The sequence below is a fragment of the Microtus oregoni genome, unplaced genomic scaffold (genome assembly GCF_018167655.1).
Source record: "Microtus oregoni isolate MIOR12 unplaced genomic scaffold, Mior012 000046F_ref0000063, whole genome shotgun sequence".
NCBI lineage: Eukaryota > Metazoa > Chordata > Mammalia > Rodentia > Cricetidae > Microtus > Microtus oregoni.
In genome coordinates, this window is record NW_024543220.1 from 9,612,642 (window position 1) to 9,637,212 (window position 24,571).

Below are 24,571 nucleotides of genomic sequence, written 5' to 3' on the forward strand. Positions count from 1 at the left end.
TGGTTTTTAAACATAAAGCAAAGAAAGCCAGCCTACAAACCACAATCCCAGACAACTTAGACAATAATGAGGACACTAAGAGAGACTTACATAGATCTAATCTACATGGGAAGTAGAAAGTAGAAAAAGTCAAGATCTCCTGAATAAATTGGGGGCATGGGGACTTTGGGGAAGGATTGAAGGGGGAGGGGACAGGCAGGGAGGGGAGCAGAGAAAAATGTAGAGCTCAATAAATACCAATAAAAAAAAAAAGACAACACACTTATTCAATACATATGTGTGTCCTGACACTTCATTGACTGGTCATTTTCCATCTCATTTTACCTGGGCCTTTTCTAGTCCCAGAGACATAATTCTGAAATTACCAACCAACCCTACTATGGTCTCTAAGTGTTTAAGTAAAAGGTACTGTCCCAGCTCCCACTTTAAACCATAAACTACTTGACGAAGCTTTATGAGAAAGATAAGTTGAAAGCTGGGACAGATAAACTGCTAGGCCCCTCTAGTTAGCCAAGTTGTGAACACAAAGGAAAACTTCCTGAAGAATAAAAAATGGCTACTTCATTGTACACATGAATGTAGCACAAATTCTAATTGGTTTTAATAATAAAAACCCAGAGTCAGATATTGGGGTAAAGTTAAAGAAGTACAGGAGTCAAGCACCAGAGGGACCTTTTATCTCCATCAAATCCTCAGACTGAAGGCCATGCCCTGCTGTCTCCTCCCATCTTATAGTCTTCTCTCTGCCCAGCCATATTCTTTCCTGTCTGCACCGCCTTAGTGCTGGGATTAAAGTTGTGAGCCACCACCGCCTGGCCTCTATGGCTAACTAGTGGCTTAGCTCTGCATTCTGATCTTCGGGCTGGCGTTACTTGTTAGATTGTTAGATATATGAATGGTGCTGACGTGCTTCACAGCATCCATGAAGCCAAAGCCTAATGCAGAACCCGACCCTAAATACAATTCCGAAGGCTGAGATGGTTCCCACGGATGGAAGAAACTGTCTCCATGCTCACAGAGAAACACCAAGTCCTCATGAAGAGCTAAGAGAATGAATGAAGACGGCTGTGCTGAGCAATAGATTTTCAAGGTAGACAAAACAGTCATATAGTAGATGACTCCACTTGAAAACATCAAAACACAAGTTAATTATGTTAAGAGACTAATACAGTTAGTGACTGCAAATTGCAAATGATGCTCAAATCCTAGGGCCATTAAGAGTTACAGTAGGGAGCTGGGGAGATGGCTCAAAGGTTAAGAGCACTGACTGCCCTTCCAGAGGTCCTGAGTTCAATTCCCAGCAACCACATGGTGGCTCACAGCCATCTGTAATGAGATCTGGCGCCCTCTACAGGTCTGCAGGCACATATGCGGGCAGAACACTATAATTTTTAAAAAGTTACACTAAAGCTCTCTACATGGAGAAGCAGGGGTGTGTGTGACAGCACACCTGCTTAAAACATGGTTTCTAGGTATTTTAAATCCACTGTTGAGACCTACTGCTCAGAAAATATTCTGTTTAAAATATTAGTTTCAATGTTCCTTACTACTCCAGGGCACTCAAACATATAATTGGACTGCTGCTTCCTGCTAACTCAGCATCCTTCCTGCTGCCCTGTGGGGTCATCTTGACTTTGCAATCTTAAGTACTGAAGAGACTCATTTCAGACAGACACAGCAGCCTCCTCTGAGGTACCCAGTCCACTCTAGATGTCATGAGTACCTGTATGCTACAATGTAAACACTGTAGAAGCTGGTTCCAGCTCTCCTAGGTGGGTCTAGGGAAGCGGCTCTCAACCTGTGGGGATCAAACAACCCTTTCACCAGGGTTGCACATCAGGTATTATTTACATTACAATAACAGTAGTAGAATTACAGTTTTGAAGTAGCAACAAAAATAATTTTACTAATAAAGCAGCATTAAAATTCAGAGGACTAACTCCAATTCTGAAAATTTTTTTACTGTGGGTAAAAAGCCAATAAACACCATTATATGCCATGAATGGGGAAGGGCATTTTTCTCTTAAAGATACAGCCTTGCTGGCATCACAGTGACCCTTCTGCGTCAGCATCTTGATTGCTGGAATCCGAGGCACGCACCACCACGCCTGGCCTTGCTAAGGAGACATCTTTTGTGAAATGAAGACTTAGTTGACGCAGAAACATCATTCTGTGTAGTTTTCTTTCAATCGCCTTGCTTGTCACAGTAGTATAACCCTAGCTCTTAGGAAATCTGAGACAATCCCAGCACTCGGGAGGCAGAGGCAGGCGGAGCTCTGTGAGTTCAAGGCCAGCCTAGTCTACAAGAGCTAGTTCCAGGACAGCCATGGCCAACAGAGAAACCCTGCCTCGGGAAAAAAAGAAAGAAAAAAGTAAAGAAAATGGGGCACTAGTATTACTTACATATCGCTTATGTATAGTGGCATTTCAATTATATTTTAAGAAATAAAGGCTGCCTGAAGATCTGAGAGTAAAACCGATCAGCCTTACAGACCGGGTTATGGTAACACACACCTTCAATCCCAGTAGCCACACTAGTTGCTGTTGACTGGGGTTTCTTTCCCATCAGGTCCCACAGTCGTTTAGTCCCAAATAAACACACAGAGGTCTACATTAATCATAAACTGGTTGGCCTAGTAGCTCAGACTTCTTATTTACTAATTCTCACATCTTACATTAACCCATTAATCTTTTTTTTTATATTTATTTATTTATTATGTATACAATATTCTGTCTGTGTGTGTATGCCGGCAAGCCAGAAGAGGGCACCAGACCCTGTTACAGATGGCTGTGAGCCGCCATGTGGTTGCTGGGAATTGAACTCAGGACCTTTGGAAGAGCAGGCAATGCTCTTAACCTCTGAGCCATCTCTCCAGCCCCAACCCATTAATCTTGTCTGTGTTAGCCACATGGCTTGGTCCGGCATGGCAGTCACATCTTGTGTCCTGCATCTGCAGAATTCCCAGAATTCTGTTCTCATTGCCCTGCCTTATTTCCTGCCTGGCACTGGCCAATCAGCATTCTATTAAACAAGTATTAGAAATAAATCTTTACAGGGTAAAACCGCTATCCTGCAGCAAGCTGCCATAGAAATCAGGTGGTGCATGCCTTTAATCACAGTGGTACACACCTTTAATTCCAGCCCTAGAGAGGACTATAAAACGGGAAGAAACAGCTCTTAACAGTCTCATTCTGAGAGATTCCTGAAGGCAAGATCGCCATTTCAGACTGAGGTCAAAGAGAGAGTGGCTGGCTGTTTTGCTTTTCGGTCTTCAGGCTAACCCCAGTTTCTGACCCTGAGCTTCTATTAATCGTGTATCCCTTATGGACTGTTGTTGTATTAAGTACAGAACTCCTGGGAGTCACTCATTCATGGTAATTCAAACCTATCTCCCTTTTCTTCATACCTCAAAGGGGCAGGGCGGGTGGCCAGAGAAAATTTCCAAGACACAAGACTAAAGGGGGAGGAGGGAAACAAGTCCTGGTGGCAGAAGGTACCGCAGTGGGGAGAGGCCACACTGGGACATGTTTAAGGGGCAATTCAGAAGGCAAGTTAATGGCCTTCAAACTACCTTAAGTTAGAAACAAGGTGTTTGTGAACTGTAACAACTGCTGCAGTTTATAACCCCTAATGGCCAAACGTGACAGCAATTAAGTGAAGGGAACTTAATAATTATCAAATTTACGCTTAAAGTCACGGACTATCATAAAAGGGGAGCAAAAAGCAAAACAAAAACCCAACAAAAAGAATAAGATAGTTTTTTTAAAGTAGACTTTTATTTGCTATTCGTGGTCTTAATTTTTGTTTGTTTGCTTTTCAAGAGGGGGGGGGGGGGTCCTCTGTAGCTTTGGAGCCTGTCCTGGAACTAGCTCTTGTAGACCAGGATCTAGTAGACTAAGATCCGCCTGCCTCTGCCTCCCGAGTGCCACCACCCCACGGCTTGTGGTTCTAAACCTTTAACCTCTTAAGTATGAGTGTTAAATAGGCTTGCTAGCTGTGGCAGACTCTAGCACTCTAGGTGAAGCAGGAGGATCGAGTTGAAAGCAGTCCTCAGCTACTTAGTGAGCTCAAGTGTAGCCTGGACCACACAAAATGTTATCTCAAATGAAACAAAACAAAAACACCAGCATGCTGTTTGTAAACCACTTCAAAATGTACAGGAACCACAAACCGCTTCCTCTGAAAGGAGGGCACCATTAAAATCCGCTCAAATGTGATGCATGCCAGCTGTTTCAGGAAGCAGGGAGGAGGGTGCTATGTAGCAGTTTCTGAGATTAAAACCTTGCATCCAAGAGGGAAACTTCCTAAAACGGAGGCTTACAGAGGCAAAATAGGCTGTTCTAAAGAGACATGAAGTAGACACAAAGAAAACGTCCCTGAAACTGACTAGATTCCCCAAACCCCTTCCCGTGAGTCTATTAAACAGTAGAGAGTATTGAAGGCCTCTCTCAGACAAGCCCAGCAGAAGCAAATAATACCTAGCATAAGGACAAGCTGAACAGCCTGGAAGATGCTCAGACCCACTGAGCCACCAGGAAAGGACAGTCCAATCTTTTGAGCTGTGGGGGTGTACTCCAGGTTTCTAGCTTTGGGAGCCATGCTGGGGTGGTTTTTGGCAACACTGTGTTGTGTCTCTTTGAGTGATTTCTGCTCATGTGAGTGACCCCTCACAAATAACCCCAGTAAAACTCACGCTTCACCAAATCAGACCAGCAATACACAAATTCGGTATATACAGGTGCCCTACCTGAGCTGAGCAGGTGTGTGTTTATCTCCCCAGAAAAGGTCTGTCTCACGACAGAGGGACAAACACAACCTGTGCAACCGGTGGTGTAAATATGCATCCTAGCACTATCCTAGCACTAACTCCTCCTGAGTCCATGACATCTGTACCATCAGACTTCCCCTCCCCATTAATTCACTCCCTTCCAAAAAAATTTTCACCACCGCTAGATTTGTGACACTTCCAAAAACAGGGAGATTATCCCCAAGCTCTATCTGCTCTCCCGTGGAAACTTAAGCCAAAGAAACCGGCTTTGGTTCTCACCCAGTGTTTACTTGGATCTGGTCCGCCCAGCACCCGAGAAGCAGCAAGCCACCGGACCAGCCCAGTTCTGCTCCACCAAGGGAAAAGCAATTCGCGAACGTTAGCCAACCAAGGGAGCATCAGGCGCACAGGGGTCTGCAGCCTAAGCAACTCACCTACTTCGTGACCATTAAAATGCTAAAACCCTCAGCCAGTCGGAAGTGACGTGCCGGCGCAGCCTCTCGGGTCAGCCACGTAATCCGCCGCCGCCGCCTGCAGCAGCCACCCTCTCCCCAAACTGACCCAGAGACCGAGAAAGTGAAACCCCCAAGCCCATAATCCGTAGTCACCTAGGCTCTGCGGCGCCCAGCCCCACCGGGGAGCAGCCTCAGACCCCGGCGCCGGCGAGGTGACACCGAAGCTTCGCCCGCGGAGACGAGCCGCCGGCCATGGGCTTCGGCGTTCCGCTACGCGCATGCGCGGCCTTGGGTCTCCCGGGGACGGCTCGGGTCACCTGGGCGCCAGCACCGCAGCCACCTGACGCGACGGGTGCCCTCCCGTCCTTCCGTAGCCGCGCGGGCCCTCACCTCCGGCCCTCTGCCGCCACCCGCGGCGACCCCGTCTAGGCCCCGGCGCCGCGAGCCGGCTCAGCGCCGCGCTCGCAGCCTTCCACCAGCCGCGGCGCCCCGCTTCCGCTTCCGGCGAGTATTGTGAGTCGCGCCGCGGGGCGGGGGTGAGGGGAGGAGGAAGGAGGGAGGCAGTGCTCCGGCGTCTCCGCGCCCGGCACTCCGGGATCCGGAGCCGGGAAGGTAGGTAGGTGCTGCGCCGCCGCCACCGTGCGGGGCCTGGGACCCGCCCCTTGCCCAGCCGGCTCCTCACGCCGCGGCCCTCCGCCCCGACGAGCGCGTCAGCTGCCCGGCGTGCAACCACAGCTGCCTCCGCCCGCCTCGGGCCCGGAGGACGTTTGCCGCCCCGGCGACGTCAGCGCGTCCGGCGTTGCTTGGCTACCCCGTTCCCCCTGTCCTGCTGCCTCTGGTCTCCCCGGGTGAAACTGACGCAGTCACCGCGGGGTCTGGACTGCGACATGGCAGCGAGCATCCCACCTTCACTTCACACCTCTCCCTCACTGAGACACGCATCCTTCCTCCCTGCCAACCACGACGCGCGCCCCCTCGCTCTGGTCCTCATGCTCCGGATAGGGCAGGAGAAGATGGAGACCGGGTGGGACAGAGTTGTGGCCGGTGCTCGAGAGGGGCTCCTAAGGCGGTGATTAAAAAGACAGAAGGAGGACGTCTCTGAAGTTAGCACTACTACTGAGACAGAGTAATGGAGGGAGAGGAAGGACCAAACCAGAGGAGCACAAGGCCATGTCTGCCTGCCCTCTCCATCATCACCACCACCCACAGCTCCAAATCAAATCCTCTCCGTTCTTCACTAACCCAGAGCCCATTTCTCTTTCATACCGCTTATTTGCCACTTAGATACGTCCTGGCCCCGTGTAAGTGTGCATATAATTCAATTCCCTTAGGTGAGGATGCTATCTAATGTCTGTAAGGTTGGGGAGGGGAGCCGGACGGTGGTGGTGGTGCACACCTTTAATCCCAGAACTCGAGAGGCAGGGGCAGGCGGCCCTCTGTGAGTTTGTGGGTTCAAGGCCAGCTAGTTTTGGGACAGGAACCAAAGCTACAGAGAAACCCTGTCTCGAAAAACCAAAATAATAATTTTAAAAAAAAGATTGGGGAGCAGCACTTAGTCAAAATCGCATTCTAATGGGTAGAGAAGAAATCCTACTGATCTTAATCTGCATCTGAATTTCTTTCCTCAGAAAGCTTTCTGTATAACTAAGGGCAGGCCTTGAGTTCCTGATACTCCCTGCCCTCACTTCCCCAGGGCTGGGATTATAAGTGTGTGCCACCACCACACCTGGCAAATTTCTTTTTAATTCCTAGCCGATACACTGAATATCCATGGAATTAATTTTCAGTAGAGACTTTGAAAGACTAAACTCGCCGCTGAATGTTTAGAATGGACTTACCAAGTCTCTTCAGAAAAGTTACTGCCCTCTGCTCAGTAGTATTCTCTGAGGGTTGAAATGTATTTTAAGAAGTAGTTTTTTGTTTTTGTTTTTTTAAGCCGGGCGGTGGTGGTGCACACCTTTAATCCCAGCACTCGGGAGACAGAGCCAGGCGGATCTCTGTGAGTTTGAGACCAGCCTGGTCTACAAGAGCTAGTTTCAGGACAGGCTCCAAAGCTACATAGAAACCCTGTCTCGAAAAACCAAAAAAAAGTAGTTTTGTTTTTTTTTTTAATCTAGGTGCAATGCTTATATATGAAGTTCTTTAAAAACGTAATAGTAATAACGAGTCCCAGGACTGCTGGCCAAAGCTCCATTAAAAAAAAAAAAAAACTCTTACTCTACAGTAGCCCAGGCTAGCCTCATCCTTACATTGATCCTCCTGCCTCACAGTGAGCTACCAATCTCACTTCCCAGCCTTCCCTCCCTCCCTTTAGTGTCGTCAGGCTCCCCACCTTGACTTCAGAAATGCTGGGGTTCTGGGTTTGAGCCGCCACATCAGGCTCGTTTTCATCTTTAGAAAAAAATCTGTCAACTTAAAGGAAGCTTCTGATTGTAGTGAGAAAATAGAGGTGAGGGAGATCTAAGGACTGCTTTTGTTTGCTAAACCAGAAAAAGCAAGTGAATTGATTAGAAGTCACAAATACCGTAAACAGAGCAACAGGTCTACGGGAAGAGAAGGGAAAATACCAAGATGGGGCTCAGCCTAGAGTTATGGCTCACTGGGAGCTGATGTCAGGATAGGAGTGCAAAAAAAAAAAGGTAACCTTTTAACAAATACCTTTCTTTTCTCTCTCCCCATCTCTAAGTCAAATAATGGCCGAGACAAGTCTGATAGAGGCTGGAGCCTCTGCAGCCTCCACGGCTGCCGCCCTGGAGAACCTGCAAGTGGAGGCAAGTTGTTCTGTGTGCCTGGAGTATCTGAAGGAGCCAGTTATCATCGAATGTGGGCACAACTTCTGCAAAGCCTGCATTACCCGCTGGTGGGAGGACCTAGAGCGGGACTTTCCTTGCCCGGTCTGTCGGAAGACATCACGATACCGAAGCCTCCGGCCCAATCGACAACTGGGCAGCATGGTGGAAATCGCCAAGCAGCTCCAGGCCGTCAAGCGGAAGATCAGGGATGAGAGCCTCTGCTCCCAGCACCATGAGGCCCTGAGCCTCTTCTGCAATGAAGACCAGGAGGCTGTCTGTTTGATATGTGCCATTTCCCATACCCACCGGGCCCATACCGTGGTGCCATTGGATGACGCTACACAGGAGTATAAGGTGGGCATCCAGACACATGACGCCAGTGTGGGGAGAGAGTACACACTTCGAGTAGAGGGGTTTAAGCTCCTGAGGCAAGGCTATCTGTTCCTCTATGTTCTCCTCAGAACTATATACAACTGTCCTCCACAAGAACAGTGAGGAGTACCCAAAAATTTCTGTGACTTATTGCAAAACAATTGAGTCTTCAGAGTATTGGTATGTATGGTTTTGGAATATATCAGAATTTTTGGGGTTTTTTTTGTTTTCTTTAGTTCTTGGTTTTTGGTTTTTTTCAAGACAAGGTTTCTCTCTGTAACTTTTGGAGCCTGTCCTGGAACTCAGTCTGTAAACCAGGCTGTCCCCAAACTCACAGAGATCCACCTGCCTCTGCCTCCCAAGTGCTGGGATTAAAGGCGGCACCACCACAGTCAAGCCATATATCAGATTTTAAATAAATGAGTGAAGCCACATAAGATTCTGAAAAATAGTTTGGAAGAACTGAAAAGTATTTTGGTTTCTTCATTTCTGCCTGTTCGCTCAGGATGATTTTCCCCATTTGTTGGAAATAGCTAACATTACGTTAAAGTGCTAAATCCAGCAGACTAAGCTGAACCAGCCTGCGTCTTGTCCATGTAGCAAGTATCGTGACATTTAACATTTAAATCGCTAGCGATGGCACAGGGTAGCTGTTTCAGTCATAAAAATCAAAGATGGCACTGTCTAGAATTTTCATTTATTCTGCTTAGTTAACAAAATCTTGAAAAAAATATTTAAGGTAATTTACAGCCAGGTTTTATTTTGTCTATAAGTGGTTAGATCTGAATGGAAGCCCAGGTGACAAAAGGATATCAAGACAGGCGGGGGGGTGGGGGTGGGCTGGAGAGATGGCTCAGCGGTTATGAGCATTGCCTGCTCTTCCCAAGATCCTGAGTTCAATTCCCGGCAACCATATGGTGGCTCACAACCATTTGTAATGATGTCTGGTGCCCTCTTCTGGCCTTCAGGCATACACACAGACAGAATATTGTAAACATAATAAATAAATAAATTTAAAAAAAAAGACAGGCTGGGGGTGGTACACACTTATAATCCCAAGACTCCAAAGGTAGAGGCAGCAGGCGCCTGGGAGGTGAGGTCATCCGTGGTTTGTAGCCAGGCCAGGCTGCTGGAGACCTTACCATGAAACAACTATACACAAATAAGTAAAGGTTGTCTCCTGGCTGGAGGACGGGACTGTTTTTTTTTTTTAAGATTTATTTGTTTATTATGTATACAACATTCTGCCTCCATGTATGCCCACATGCCAGAGGAGGGTGCCAGATCTTATTACAGATGGTTGTGAGCCACCATGAGGTTGCTGGGAATCGAACTCAGGACCTCTGAAAGAGCAGCCAGTGCTCTTAACCACTGAGCCATCTCTCCAGCCCCGGGACTGTTCTTGATGTACATACCCTGCATGAATTCTCAGCACCACCAAAACAAACCAAAAAGAAAAGAATAAATCAAGTAGCTTTGAGTGTAGTAGGCAGTTGTCTGTAAGAAAGAGTGGGAAAGGAAGCAGGTGATAACAGACTACTAGATTCAGGGGAGGACAGTCAGGTGTGCCTCAGACCTGAGGGGGACGAGCCAATGGCAGGGAAGGGGGTCTATAAAAGACCCAGTTCTAGGCAGGGGAGGGGGTGTGGTCAAGAAGTGATGAGAGCAGAAATCAGATGATTTAGGGTGGGGAAGATGTCTTGGTCCTAGAACATTTGTCCTGCATGCCCGAGGCCCTGGGTCGGTCTGACCCTAAGTACTTCAAGGGAAGAATAATCAGGACTGTACAGATGATTTAGCAGTTAAAAACATTTACCAGTCTGGCAGATCACCTGAATTTGGTTCCCAGATGGCCATTCACTGTTGCTTATAAATGGGTTAAGCTCTTAAGGAATGGATGTATCGACTAACTCCAAATGTCTCCTCTCCTGCTCTCTCCCAACCTTCAGGAGAAACTGCAGAAGTGCCTGGAGCCCCTGGAACAGAAGCTGCAGGAGATCACTTCCTGCAAAACCTCCGAAGAAAAGAAACCGGGGGAGCTCAAGGTAGAGCAGGCAACTGCTGCCTTCACTGGTTGACTGGGTGTTTGCCTGTGAGCAAGTCAACAACACTTGACTTAATCTATCAGTTAATTGGAAAACTGCTATTCTCTCAGAATATTTCATTAGGTATTTGTCGTTAAACCCTATACTTAAATTACTTGTCACGAGTTAAGTACTGAGAAGGATATAAGAAATGAATGAGCTGTTGAGATGACTCTGGATAAAGGTGCTTGCTGTGCAAGCATCGACACTTGAAGCCCACGTGAAGGTAGAAAGATAAAAATGAACTCACAGAGATGACATCTGAGTTTACATACTCATTGTGTGTACACACTCTGTGTATACAATAATAAATACTGCTAAGTCCAGGGAGTCCTCGCCCAGTATTCTCCTCCCACCCACAAGCAAGGAAAGAGGGTCTCCTAAGACTACAGGGATGGGAGCTTCTTAGAGAGGTTGGAGGACAGAGAATTTGGGAAGTTCACCAGGAGAGAGGGATGAGCTGAGCAAGAGCTCCCAGAACTGCTCTTTTGTTTGTTTTTAATTACTTTTAGTTACTCTTTTTTTTTAATTTTATGTGTATGGGTATTTTGCCTATGTGTATGTCTGTGGACCAAATCCCTGCCTGTTGCCCAAAGAGAGCAGAAGAGGGCCTCAGATCCCCCAGAACTGGAGTTACCAATGGTTCCAAGTGCCATGTGGGTGCTGGGAATTGAGCTCAGGTCCTCTGGAAGAACAAACAGCCAATATTCTTAAACTCTGCAGCCTCACAGAACCACATTCTGTTTTGTTTGTTTGAGAGACTCTTACTATATAGCCGTGGCTGACCTGGAACTCACTATATATACCAAGGTGGCTTCGAATTCACAAAGGTCCACCTGCTTCTGCCTCCCAGGTGCTTGGAATAAAAGCGTGCACCATAACATTTGGCTTAGAACTACATTCTTGTAATTAAGTAATCTAAGGTAATGCTGATTCATTCCCAGAATGCCTTTCCCTTCCTCAGCCTTCAGCTTTGGAGTTCTTGGTAAAATACCTTGACCAAAAGTAACTAAAGGATGAAGTTTTATTTTAGCTTGCAGTTCCAGAGGGAAGAAGTCTATAATTGCAGGGAAGGCAGTGTAGCAGCAAGAACAGGAAGTAGGGTAGCCTGCCCCAGTGACATACTTCCTCTAGCAAAGCTCCACCTCCTAAAGGTCCCATGACCTGGGGCCCAGTGTTCAGATACATGACCTATGGAGGGTATTTCTCCTTTAAACTATGGTAATATTTGAACCAAAGTATGGCTGTTGTCTTTAATTATAATTTTTCAGTTTAGTGGTCTTTAAAACTGCAATTCAAAGCATTCCTTTTATGACTGTTTGAATTTGTCCCCCGCCCATTTCCCACTTTGCTTCCCTCTTTCCTCAGCCTCCAGAATTAGACTCAGTAACCCCCGTTAAAACAGTTTGTAGGGGCCCAGAGAGATGGCTCATCAGTTAGGAGCACTGACTGCCCTTCCAGAGGACCCAGGTTCAATTCCCAACACCCATATGGCAGATCACAACTATCTGTAAATCCAGTTCAGAGGATCCTACATCCTCACATAGACATACATGAAGACAAAACACCAATGCCCATAAAACAAAAGTAAATTAAAAATTTTCAAATTATAAAAACAATTTATAAAAGCAGCACATACATATAATCCCAATACTCAGGAAGCCAAGACTGCAGTTAAGACCCTGGTTTAAAAAAAAAAAATTAAAAATTTAAAAAGTGCGTAAGAACTGAGGGTATGGCATCAGTTCACCAACACTGCAGACAAAAAAATATTAAGCTTATGAACTGGCCATGGATGGTGCACACCTGCAATCACAGAGGAGGCTGGAGCTGTAATATTTCAAGCTCCTATCACAAGTTTATAACCAGCACAGGCCAGCCTGGGCTGTGTAGTAAGATGTTATCTCCTGGGTTCGGATGGAGTTTATAATTAGCTATACTGAAATCAAAAATTTTAGCAAAAAAGTTCAGATAAGACAACCTACCTATATAATTTAAAGAGACTGTCGTATCCAGTAGCATTATAGAGTGATAGTTAGTTGGTTAGTTAGTTAGTTAGTTAGTTGGTTAGTTAGTTAGTGATGGAGCAGAGCTTCACTGAGTAGTTGTGGCTGGCTCTGTCTACCTCTGCCTTCTGAATACTGAAACTAAAGCTATGCACATTGCTCCTAACTGGAAGTAATTTCTAATAAAATCTGATAGGTGAAAAGACACGATAGCGTGGTTATGTGCTTGCTACTGTATGTGACGTTATCAAGTGAAATAAATGTGGGTTCATTCTGAGGCGGATGTGAGTTAAACCCCACAAAGCAGCTTGGTGGCATATGTGGTAAAGTCTAAGATTTATTTGTCCATGTAAGTGTGTGTGTTATGTGTATGTGCATGCACACCCATGTACACAAATGTCAGAGACTAGGAGAGTACAAACGAGATCCCCTAGAGTTACAGGCGGTTTCAAGCTACCCAGTGTGAGTGCTGGGAACCAAGCTCAGGTCCTCTGAAGAGAAGCAAGCATTCTTAACCACTGAGTCATCTCTCTGGCCCCTAGAAAATAGTCCTCATGAGCCTAATTCATTAATTCAGCACGCCTGCTTCTAACACACACACATTGAGAATCTGTATTCAGGACAAAGTGAGCACACATCCTGTTCTGTTGCCTCCCTGTAATGAAAGCTAGGCTGTTGTCTGCCAGAGTAGCTGCAGATGAGGACTGCCAAGCTTGTGAGGCCCACGGCTTTTACCTATATCCCAGCCGTTCTTCAGCCTGAGCAGTGCTTCTCGGTCTCTGTCCATCTCTTCTTCTCTTCTGAGTTGATGCCTCCCTGTCAGTCACAAGGACTTGGGACTCCTTGGCTGGGGAGGCCACTTCTAGGACGGCATAGAGGGGGATGTGCTGATAACCCTCAGAAGGTGGTGTGGTTGCTGTTTGAGTCCTACCCTCTCAAAAAAGGATGTGCTGCTATCAAGAGCATGTTTCAAATCTTAAGCAACTGATTTACTAGAAAGTATCTGGAACGTGATCCTGGGGCAGAAAAAAAACCTATTTTCTATCAACACAAAGAACAATTCCCATCTCTCTCAAAGGGAAGAAGAATTTATTCTGGAGCCAAATATGAGCGATCTTGCATTGAAACACAGATTTAGGTACCCCAAATTTTATGTTTCAACTTAGAATCAGTTTCATGAAGCTTTTATAGACTAGAAGAAGAAGGCCTTAGAGCAGGGCAGTTTTCAAGACTGTGGTAGAAACATGAAATAGGTAGTCACAGCCAAGGAGAGCAGTCTCAGCTGTAGCCCTGGATGCCGTCTGACATTAAATTAATCACAGGCTATTAGGTCCAGCACAGAGGTGGGCACGGAAAAGGCTATGTAGGAGGCTAAAGGTAGTCCGAGATAAAATGTAAGTCAGCTCCGGGCCTGCAGCAGTCCAGCTCCCTCCCAGGAATTCTCAGCCCATCAGAAGTGACTTCAGCTGTTAGGCAGGAGGATCCCAAGTTCAAGGCCAGCTTGTGCTATATTACAAGACCCTATTTGGGGGGACAAAATAGAAATGGCAACCAAAATAAGTTCAGCCCTGAAATTTAAATATAAACTTTGCATCAGTTCATTAAACTGTTACTGATTCTGATAGTTTCCTCTGTCTGCTTTATCAGTTAATGTGCCACAATTATTAATAATGAAATCTTTGGCTTTCTAATATTTGTACTTTATTTGTTTTGTAAGAGAAACATCAGAGAAGAAAATAGCAAAAGTATCCCTGATATCCGTAACAGTACATATCATCACATCATTGAGTTCTTGAACCTTGAATGTATTTTATTAACATAGAAAAGGTTAATTTAGGTCTTAAAAAGTCAGGTGTTGATTGTTTTAAATCTTCCCACTGACTGGGACTAACAAGTCCTCTGTCAGGAGTGTGCAGGTTTCAGTACAGTTTCCTTACAGGAAGAAAATCAAGACTACTGCTAGAGCCTTCCCAGTGACAAGGAAGTCTGTACTGAGCCTGGTGGGTCTGGGAGAGACTCCCTCTTGCCCCCTGGTCCTGACTGCATCCTCCCTTGTTCTCAGAGACTAGTGGAGAGCCGCAGACAGCAAATCCTAAAGGAATTTGAAGAACTCCACAGGAGGCTGGATGAAGAACAGCAGGCACTCTTTTCCCAACTGGAAGAAGAAGAGCAGGACATTCTACAGAGACTTCGAGAAAATGCTGCTCACCTTGGGGGCAAGCGTCGGGACGTGGCCCACTTAGCTGCTGAGGTGGAGGGCAAGTGCTTACAGTCGGGCTTCGAGATGCTTAAGGTTCGACCTTTGCTCCAATGTAGTTCTTGGTCAAATGCAGACTAGCTTTGTAAGGGCCCTGCAGTCAGCCTGGGTGCATCCTTTCTTACTCTACTTCCCAAAGCCTAGACTGCTCTTCCAGATATGTCCTTTTAGAACTTACATGCCTGGAGCTAGTGAGTTGGCTCAGTGGTTAAGAGCACTTGCTTCTCTTGGACGGGAGCCAGGTTTAGTTCTCAGCACCCACGTGGAAGCTTATAACAGCCTGTAACTGGAGCTCTGGGGGCTCCAAGGCATTGCTTACACATGGTGCACATACGTATACACAAGCAAGACACTCATACATATAAAATAAATCTTTTTTTCTTTTTAAGTACCTGGAGGGACAGCCATGGGTGCTGAGAACCAAACTCTTATATTTTAGGTTGTGAGCCTAGCCTTTAATGGCTGAGCCATCCCTCCTGACCAAAATAAATCTTTTTTTAAAATGTATATAATTTGTGCCCCCTAAAACAGAATCCTTTTCAGAAGACAGAAGTCCATCCTACTTAGTGATGAACTGTGCATTCGAGTTTTTGTGAATACCGTTGCCCTTACTTTCCAGTCCTATAACTTAATTTACCTAGTGCTAAAGCAGGGTGTAGGAGCCTAATTTAAAGGGTGCTCAGAATGGGTTGATATGAATTAGAGCTTATCCAGTGCTAAACAGGGATGTCCAGACCACAGTGGGAAGCATCCTGTGCCACCAGTCTGGAACTGTCTGTACTGATTCTCAGTGATGCTGAGGTCTGTTCTTACAGAGAGCCTCCAGTGTCTGTGACGAGGAAGACACGTGTGCAGGGACCATTAGGAAGTGGTGTTAATTATCAAGCTTTGTTATGACCAGCGGTTGAAACTGGGCATTTCATGAGAAACACACACTTCAGCCCATCTGAAGCTTGTCCATTGGGCCCTCAGTTTGCCTAGCGCCTGGTTGGAAGAGAGGAGGGAGAACCTTTTTGCCTTTGTGACCCATGAATTCTAGGACCAATCTTACTTTCTTTTCTCTTTTCTTCTAGGATGTGAAAAGTACCCTGGAAAAGTAAGTGATTCTGTCTCTCTGAGTTAGGTCTTGACTTAGAGGAGGCTACGGGTTTAGTAATGCCTTGTCGGAAGTAGGAAAGGGAAGTAGTGTCTGAGTGAGAGAGGAGCAGGATGAACCGTGGAGGGTGATAACGCTTCACCTCCCTCGTGATATCAGGTCATATTTGGTCGGACAGTGACGGTGGGGAGCCGAGCTGTGTTCAAACAAGACGGCGGAAGGGGCTGGAAGCACAGGAGTACCAGTGGCGGGGGTGACTATCCATTTGCATGGAATGTAAGAATATTCCAGGAAGTCTTCAGGTCCATACTCAAGATACAGACCTGCCAAGGGAGCCACCTACTCTTAGGGAGGAAGGAAAGTGAGAGGGGTCTGGTCTTTTTTACCTTTCTCTACGATGACACCACTCACATACTCAGTTGGCTGGAGCTCCCCCTGATGGTATTCTGGCTTTCTTTATCACCCATCCCTCCTAGATGTGAGAAGGTGAAGACCATGGAGGTGACTTCAGTATCTATAGAGCTGGAAAAGAACTTCAGCAGTTTCCCCCGGCAGTACTTTGCCCTAAGGAAAATCCTTAAGCAGCTAATTGGTGAGTTGTTCCCAGGAGGAAACTGGTATAGAGCATGCAAAGGAGTGGAAGGTTAAGATCCTTCCAGTGGGCTGCATTTTTCTCATGCCCATCCCACCTGTCCATCTCACCTTAAACCATAGAGTTCAGAGAAAAAAAACCTAAGGTTCTGCTCTGTATAGGACCTAGAGATGTTAAAGGATTCCTAACTCAGGTGGAGTGAGCCAGGAAAGCAAAGGGGGATATCATTAATATTCGTGTAGTGAAAAGCAGTCGCAAAGCCAGACTTCACAGGATTCAAGTTCATGCTCACCCTGTCCCCAGCTACCACAGCTCACTCCCTCAGACAGTGCCTTTCATTTCTTCCAGACTCACCGCCGTGTTCTGGGGGCCTTTGCCTAGGTAGGCTAGGAGAGCGAGGCAGGGACGTTTAGTTGACTCGCCCGCCGTGTTCTGGTTGCCTTTGCGTAGGTAGGCTAGGAGAGCGAGGCAGGGATGTTTAGTTGACTCGCCCACCGTGTTCTGGTTGCCTTTGCGTAGGTAGGCTAGGAGAGCGAGGCAGGGATGTTTAGTTGACTCGCCCACCGTGTTCTGGGGGCCTTTGCGTAGGTAGGCTAGGAGAGCAAGGCAGGGATGTTTAGTTGACTCGCCCACCGTGTTCTGGTTGCCTTTGCGTAGGTAGGCTAGGAGAGCAAGGCAGGGATGTTTAGGTAACTCGCCCACCGTGTTCTGGGGGCCTTTGTATAGATAGGCTAGGAGAGCGAGGCAGGGGCGTTTAGTTGACTCACCCGCCATGTTCTGGGGGTCTTTGCCTAGGTAGGCTAGGAGAGCAAGGCAGGGATGTTTAGTTAACTCGCCCACGGTGTTCTGGGAACCTTGCGTAGGTAGGCGAGGAGAGCGAGGCAGGGACGTTTAGCTGTTCCCATCCTCATCTAGCTCCCCACTCTGGCTTCTCCCGCCAGCGGATGTGACCCTGGACCCTGAGACAGCGCATCCTAACCTCGTCCTGTCAGAGGATCGGAAGAGTGTCAAGTTTGTGGAGACAAGACTCCGAGACCTCCCTGACACGCCCCAGCGTTTCACTTTCTACCCTTGTGTCTTGGCTACTGAAGGCTTCACCTCTGGTCGACACTACTGGGAGGTGGAGGTGGGCGACAAGACCCACTGGGCAGTGGGAGTGTGCCGGGACTCTGTGAGCAGAAAGGGCGAACTGACTCCACTCCCCGAGACCGGCTACTGGCGCATCCGGCTGTGGAACGGGGACAAGTACGCAGCCACCACCACACCTTTCACCCCTTTGCACATCAAGGTGAAACCTAAGCGGGTGGGCATCTTCCTAGACTATGAGGCTGGCACACTGTCTTTCTACAACGTGACAGACCGCTCGCACATCTTCACCTTCACTGATACTTTTACTGAAAAACTCTGGCCCCTCTTCTACCCAGGGATCCGGGCTGGTCGGAAGAATGCTGCACCTCTTACCATCAGGCCCCCGACAGACTGGGAGTGACAGGAGACGGAGCGTAGTTGGGGTGAGGCAGGGTCAAGAGTGATGGTCTTCCTTACTGTGACCTGCTGGAATGTCTTGACGTGTACGTGGTTCCAGTCCTGAGCCATCTTGAGAAACCACCTGGTCTCTGGGATGGTTTGTGTGAAGACAGGACTGGGCTGCGTGGCAGAGCACAGAGGAGTGTCCCTACTTACTGTAGCGGGAGAACAGGCTCCCAGGGGATCGTAATCCGTGTCCAGCGGGTTTCTTGTTGCACAAGGACAGGGTGGGAAAGAAAAGGCTTTCTAGAAACAGAAAGTCTATATGAAAGGGTCTTAACTTGCTTAGAATGCAGGAAACAGAAACCTTTAAAAGGCTTCTGTGATTCAGAGTAGCCTTGTTCCTTGTGGGAGCGCATAGGGATCTGTATACCTCTGTGTCGGAAAGATGACTGACAATTGCTGTCATCAGTCTAGAAGATGAGTGACTTTTGAGGGCAGAGATTGGACATTAAAGTTAGGAGGAGGATCAGGAAAGAGGCTAAAGGGATATTTCTAGAAATGATTGAAGGAGATTGGGATTTCTTTTGTTTTCTCTTCTTAGGTTAATGTTACCATTACCCATAGGTTTAGCCAGAGGTTGGAATTTGGGGAGAAAGATAAGGTGGGCAGAAAGGAGAACCAGGTCTCAACCCTGGTTATTCCTGTTCCCGCAGTTGGTTGTCTCCAAGAAGTAGGCTCACCTTTCTCCCTTCTGGAGGTGAGATGGAAACGGCCCTGCGGGACACACGCTTACCCTTGCACTGTTTTCCCAAGGGAACGTGGAGAGGAGTCAGATATTAGAGGAAAGAGAACGGTCTATCCAAAGCCCTGGCCTTAAAGAATGTTAAAAGTAGTTATTCCCAAGTTGTTTGCCTTGTCCACTGGCTCAGGTGTCCGAGCCAGAAGGAAGAACAGTCATGGAGTCTTTCTCACCCCGCGAGAACAGGGTAGAAGAGGGTGGTTTGTGTAGCAAAGGGTCAGATAGACAGCTTCGCTTCTGTTGCTGTCCTTCACCCTTTGACGTTCCCTCGTTCAGAGAATGGAAACCATTTTAAGTTAGGCCAAAATAAAAGCCAATAGGGTACATATGTTGTCACAAAAGGTAATGTGATGCATGCCAAACCAAACAACCTGGGTTTTCTGCTGCTTGGGTATCTTTGTAGAAGACAGACGAGAAGCTGCATTGGGGGCCTTCGGTTCTCCTCCCACCTCAACAGGCCTTTGTCCACTCTCTTCTTACCTTTGTGCCTTGACTGTGGTTCTTTGTGGCAAGATAATTTGGTTGGTCAAAATATGGAACAAAGGATCCACTGACGTGACCTCTGAGTTTGTGTGGTAATTTGGCAGTGGTCTTATGTGAAAAATCACTGGGTATGAAAAATACATGTTCTTGGGTCTCACCCTCCGTCCTTAATGGAGTTTTGGGTGGGCCTAGGAGTCTACATTTTAACACACTCCTCTCATTTGACTCTGAAGGTCCTTGGAAACCACCGCCAAGGGCACGTTTCAGCTGATGGCCTTATTCTGAGCTGGAAGCCTGGCTCTCCGCCCATCTTGGCAGGAGTCTTGAGACAGGAAGACATCTGTGACTCCCTGGACTTGTCCTGAGGAGACAGGCCATAGAAACTGTCTACATGGCCTGTTCTGTAACAGCGGGCGTCTTCTTTACTAAGTAAAAAAGTGGGAGAGAGCCGTGCCTCCTGAGGGCTAGGAGCTATGTCCTCCCTCGTAATATGATATAATCTTTTCCACCTTAAGCTAGGAGCTATGTCCTCCCTCATAATACGATATAATCTTTTCCACCTTAAGCCCCACAGGCATCAATGCTTTTTGTTCCATTTTTTTAAGATTTATTATGTATGCAGTGGGTTGCCTGCAGGCCAGAAGAGGGCACCAGATCTCATTACAGATGTTTGTGAGCCACCGTGTGGTTGCCGGGAATTGAACTCAGGACCTCTGGAAGAGCAGGCAGTGCTCTTAACCCCTGAGTCATCTCTCCAACCATATTTTATTTTATTTTTGATTTTTCGAGACAGGGTTTCTCTGTGTATCTCTGGCCATCCTAGAACTCACTCTGTAGACCAGGCTGTCCTTAAACTCACAGAGATCTACCTGCCTCTGCCTCCCAAGTGCTGGGATTAAACTTTAATCTCAGCACGATGGTAAAAGGACACCAGATCTCATTACAGATGGTCTTGAGCCACCATGTAGTTGCTGGTAATTGAACTCAGGACCTCTGGAAGAGCAGCCAGTGCTCTTAATTGCTGAGCCATCTCTCCGGCCCCTACTTTTGGTTTTGAGTCAGGGTCTGGCCATGTGGCCAGTTCAGACTCATATGTAATTTATGGCAATCCTACCTCAACCTCCCAAGTGCTGGTATAACAAAAATATAACGCGAAGCTAGACATTGCCTGTTTTGTTGTTCCAGATGTCTGTTTGACTTCAGGAGAGTAAGAAAGTCTAGCCTGGTAACTACTGCACACACAATCCTCTTCATACATAAAGAATACGTTTGTCCTGAAAATGTTTCGCTATTTTAAGAGCCTTAGCCGCGCTGGGGCCTACCTAATAAATAGATAAGGAATACCAAACTAGGACCGCCTCCCAGGGAAGAACGCACAGGGCGGGTGAGGTTGTCCGGTATCGGACAAGGGCCTCTATGGGGCCGCGGCCCGAAACTACAGTTCCCAGCAGGCCTTGCACGTGCCCAGGGCGGGACATCCGGAAGAGGGGCAGACGCTCATGGCGGGCCCAGTGAAGGACCGGGAGGCCTTCCAGAGACTCAGCTTTCTGTACCAGGTAAGACGGCGGGGTCCCGGTGGGCAGCAGTCCGGTGCTGCGGCCACAGCGTGACCCGGGTGGCCGTCTCTGTCCCCAGGCTGCACACTGCGTCCTCTCGCAGAACCCGGAGAACCAGGCACTGGCGAGGTTTTACTGCCACACGGAGAAGACCATCGCGAAGCGGCTGGTCCTGCGGCAGTAAGGCACGGGCCGGCGGGAGGAACCAGGGGCGCGGGCGAGCGGGTGCCCACTGCCTCTCCTCCTCACCCAGGGACCCCTCGGTGAAGAGGACGCTCTGTCGCGGCTGCTCCTCTCTCCTCATCCCGGGCCTCACCTGCACCCAGCGCCAGAGACGTGAGTGCTGCCTCAGGGCACCGTGGTGGGCAGCAGCCCCTTCCCCTGGAGGGGAAGGCTTTCGCTAGCTGATTTGTACTACGTGACACTCTGTAGTTTAATCAAAATTAACCCTACTTACTTAAATTATTTAATCTCTAAGATTCATTAAGTAATACCGACTGAGTGGGTTATGGTGGTTCACGCCTTTAATCCCAGCACTTGGAAGGTAGCAGCAGGTGGTCTCCGTGAGTTCAAGGCCATCCTGATCTACACAAGCCAGACCAGCCAGGGCTGCTTAGTGAGACCCTGTCTCAAACAAAACACAACCTCTCTTTGGTTTTGGTTTTGCTGTTTTTGGACACAGGGTCACTGCAGCCGAAATTGGCGTCTCCTGCCTCAGCATCCCTTGTGTTAGGGCTTACAAGCGTGGGACAACACACACACACACACACACACACACACACACAGCTACTAGAGTAGTATTTTTAAATGCTTGCATTGGAAGAGAGTGGATTGCTAAGTTACTTCTACCAGTGGCAGGGATGTAAGTATGTCATGATAGAGTCAGACAGAAACTCTAGACATTGGTTAGGATTCGCGCGTGCGTGCACACACACACAAGCTTGCTTGCCGTCAAGGGGCTCTGGAGATGGTTCAGTGGCTAAGGTGTTTGATATGCAAGTATGAGGACCCAGCACCCATGGGGCCAGGTGAGGACACAGAGTCTAACTGAGAACGTCGGACTCCAGGTTCAGTGAGAGACCCTGTCTCAAGGATATGGTGGAACGTAATAAAGGAAGACGCCCCAAACTAGAGTTCTGTCCTCCACACATAACACCCACACGAGTGCACCTGTGTCCACACACATGCGTGTCACACACATACACATGTACAGAATATAAATATTAAGTATAAATAAGGAATTTTGAAAAGAGAATCTGTGATATAAGAAAATGAATGACCAGAAGGCTGGGATGTGAGGTGGGTAGGGTAGAGAAAATGTGAGACTGGAGGGGGAAACTAGACCTTGTTAAGGGCAGTGCTGGCGCACGTCTCTAATCCCAGCACTCGGGGAGGTAGAGGCAGGAGGATCTCTGAGTTCGAGGATAGTTAGTGTGGTCTACAGAGCAACTTCCCAGACAGCCAAGGCTATACAGAGAAACCCTATCTCAAAAAAAAAAGTTTGAACTTCATCTTAGAGTTCCAAGGAATTGATGCTCATGCAGGGCCTCCCATACATATCAAATTTGCAATCCAAATGCAGGTGGGATAGAATTCCTATTGGCAGTGGAAGAAAACAGCAAGCAAGACCTTTTTCTCAGAAGCGTGGACACTCTCTTATTTCCCCCCACTTAAACCCCAGGCCTGAAGGGACAGCGCTGGACGGTACAGACCTGCCTGACGTGCCAGCGTAGCCAGCGGTTCCTCAATGACCCCAAGCATCTGCTCTGGGGTGACCGGCCTGAGGCCCAGCTGGAAAATCAGGCAGGTGAGCGGTGGCAGGGCAAGATGAGGGAGTCCCGAGAAAGGACAGTGGAGGGTTGAAAAGCAAGGTGGGTGAGCCTGATCAGTGTAAGGGCGCCACAGTCTTGGGGAACTAAGTCTCTGATTTCCCTCCATCGTCTAGATTTCAGAGCATCAGAGCCCCTGCCAAACGCAGCCCACCTCCCTAAGGAGAACAAGCAGCCTCAGGCTTCAGACACCAATGACGAATTCACCATTTCCCAGATAAATAAAGATTGAATTTTGTTTGACTTTCTGTCTGTTCTGTGGTATTTCAACTGGTTTTATTATTTTCCTCTTTTTGGGGGACAGGGGTGCGAGGCGGGGCGGGTTGTCATGGTAACCTCCTTACATCTCTGTACTCCACCGTCCTTCCCGGTTTCCATTCACCACTAGGTCCCCTAAGCAGCCCTTTTCACCCCTGCATCCTCAATAGTGATATATCTGGAAATTCCTTACATGCTCGTGTGCCTTCTTAGTGGATTCCATGTTGAGGCGTCTCCGACTGTTGAGATGGGGAGGCAGATGGTTCATATCCTCTGGGCATTCGCGAACTTAGCCCTTCCCACGTCTCAGAGTTGTCCTCTGTAAAATCATAATGGAAATGGCTCAGGTCCGGACTATCAGGGAAAGGTGGTAAGCATGGCCGGCTTGCTCACATGGGCTCCACAGTAACTCAGCTGTCTTGTCTGATGTCTGCGGAGAGGCTACTCAAGGACACAATCTGTGAACTGACTTCTTTGCTGGCTGTAGACTATCATGGTACCCCCAGACATACAGAAACAAAATTCACTATCAGGGGAGTGAAGTTTTCTTCTCTTTTACCTTTAGCCCTGTGTTGCATTTACCTATGAACGCAGCTTTTAAAAATCTTTTTTTTTCTTTCAAGATAGTTTCTTTGTTTAGCCATGGCTGTCCTGGAGGTCACTCTGTAGACCAGTCTGGCCTTGATATATATATACATTTGGTTTTTCGAGGCAAGGTTTCTCTGAAGCTTTGGTGCCTGTCCTGGAACTAGCTCTTGTAGACCAGGCTGGCCTCGAACTCACAGAGATTCTCTTACCTCTGCCTTGAAATGCTGGGATTAAAGATATGCATCATCACCGCCCAGCAAAAATCTCTATTGTGTGCCTTAAGCAACAATGATTCTGCATTTGGAATTTTGAAGGAGTCTGTTGCCTAACTGCTTCAGAAGACCCAGTAACTTCATCTCTCATTTGTCAAAGCAAGGCATATCTCCAAGGCCGGATTCCTCATGGAAGAGGCTGTACCAGGACAAGAACACTGGGTTTATCGGTTTCCTGGGACCATGGTTGTAACCGTCTGCTGGATCCTTTTTTGGTCTTTGTCCCCCACTCAGCCTCTCCGGTGACTCCACAAGTCAGTAAATGATTGGCACTAAAAGTACTAAGTAGTGTGTAGGTGACAATGGTATTTGGTAGTCCATTTCTAGAGACTGCCGGCTGGGTCAGCTGAGAGCTGTAAAGAACACGGGCTGTAAAAGCACACCTCATTCGTGCCTCGAGTCATGTTCTTCAGCTTCTCCAGAAAATCATTTCTGATGGCCCTTGGCTCTTGCACACTAAGTCTAATCTATGGACAACTCTCTCTCTCTCTCTCTCTCTCTCTCTCTCTCTCTCTCTCTCTCTCTCACATACACACACACACACACACACACACACACACACACACACACTGTGACAGCATACAATGGAACATGCCCTGTCTCAGGGTTTCTGTTGTTGTGAGGAGACCCCATGACCATGACAACTCCTATAAAGGAAAACATTGAATTGGGGCCAGCTTACAGTTTAAGAGGTTTGGCTCATTCTCATCGTGATGAGAAGCGTGGTGGCAGTACAGGCAGACATGGTGCTGGAAAAGGAACTGAGAGTCTACATCTTGATCCAAAGGCAGCAGCGGGAGGCTGTGTGCCACACTAGGCATAGCTTGAGCATTTGAGGCCTCAAAGCCCGCCTTCCACAGTGACATACTTCCTCCAACAAGGCCATGCCTGCT

At 47.6% G+C, this 24,571-nt stretch overlaps 1 protein-coding gene across 10 annotated transcripts; it reads left to right on the plus strand.

Annotated features, from left to right (window-relative positions):
- Nucleotides 1–5,290: 5,290 nt before the first annotated feature.
- LOC121435665 (E3 ubiquitin-protein ligase TRIM39) lies at nt 5,291–22,803 on the plus strand. Of its 10 annotated transcripts, XM_041635134.1 has the most exons (10): nt 7,911–8,370; nt 10,338–10,433; nt 14,541–14,771; nt 15,809–15,831; nt 16,308–16,423; nt 17,365–17,549; nt 20,811–20,911; nt 20,985–21,067; nt 22,413–22,538; nt 22,677–22,803. In XM_041635134.1, exons 1-10 carry the CDS (start codon nt 7,918–7,920, stop codon nt 22,790–22,792), a joined length of 1,530 nt encoding a protein of 509 aa, XP_041491068.1. In that variant the 5' UTR covers nt 7,911–7,917; the 3' UTR covers nt 22,793–22,803. The 10 variants fall into 10 exon arrangements, with proteins under 10 accessions (XP_041491061.1, XP_041491060.1, XP_041491062.1 ...); XM_041635127.1 differs by lacking the exons at nt 20,811–20,911; nt 20,985–21,067; nt 22,413–22,538; nt 22,677–22,803 and adding an exon at nt 5,291–5,737 and having other exon boundaries at nt 17,365–19,251; XM_041635126.1 differs by lacking the exons at nt 20,811–20,911; nt 20,985–21,067; nt 22,413–22,538; nt 22,677–22,803 and adding an exon at nt 5,762–5,836 and having other exon boundaries at nt 17,365–19,251.
- The last annotated feature ends 1,768 nt before the right edge of the window (nt 22,804–24,571 follow it).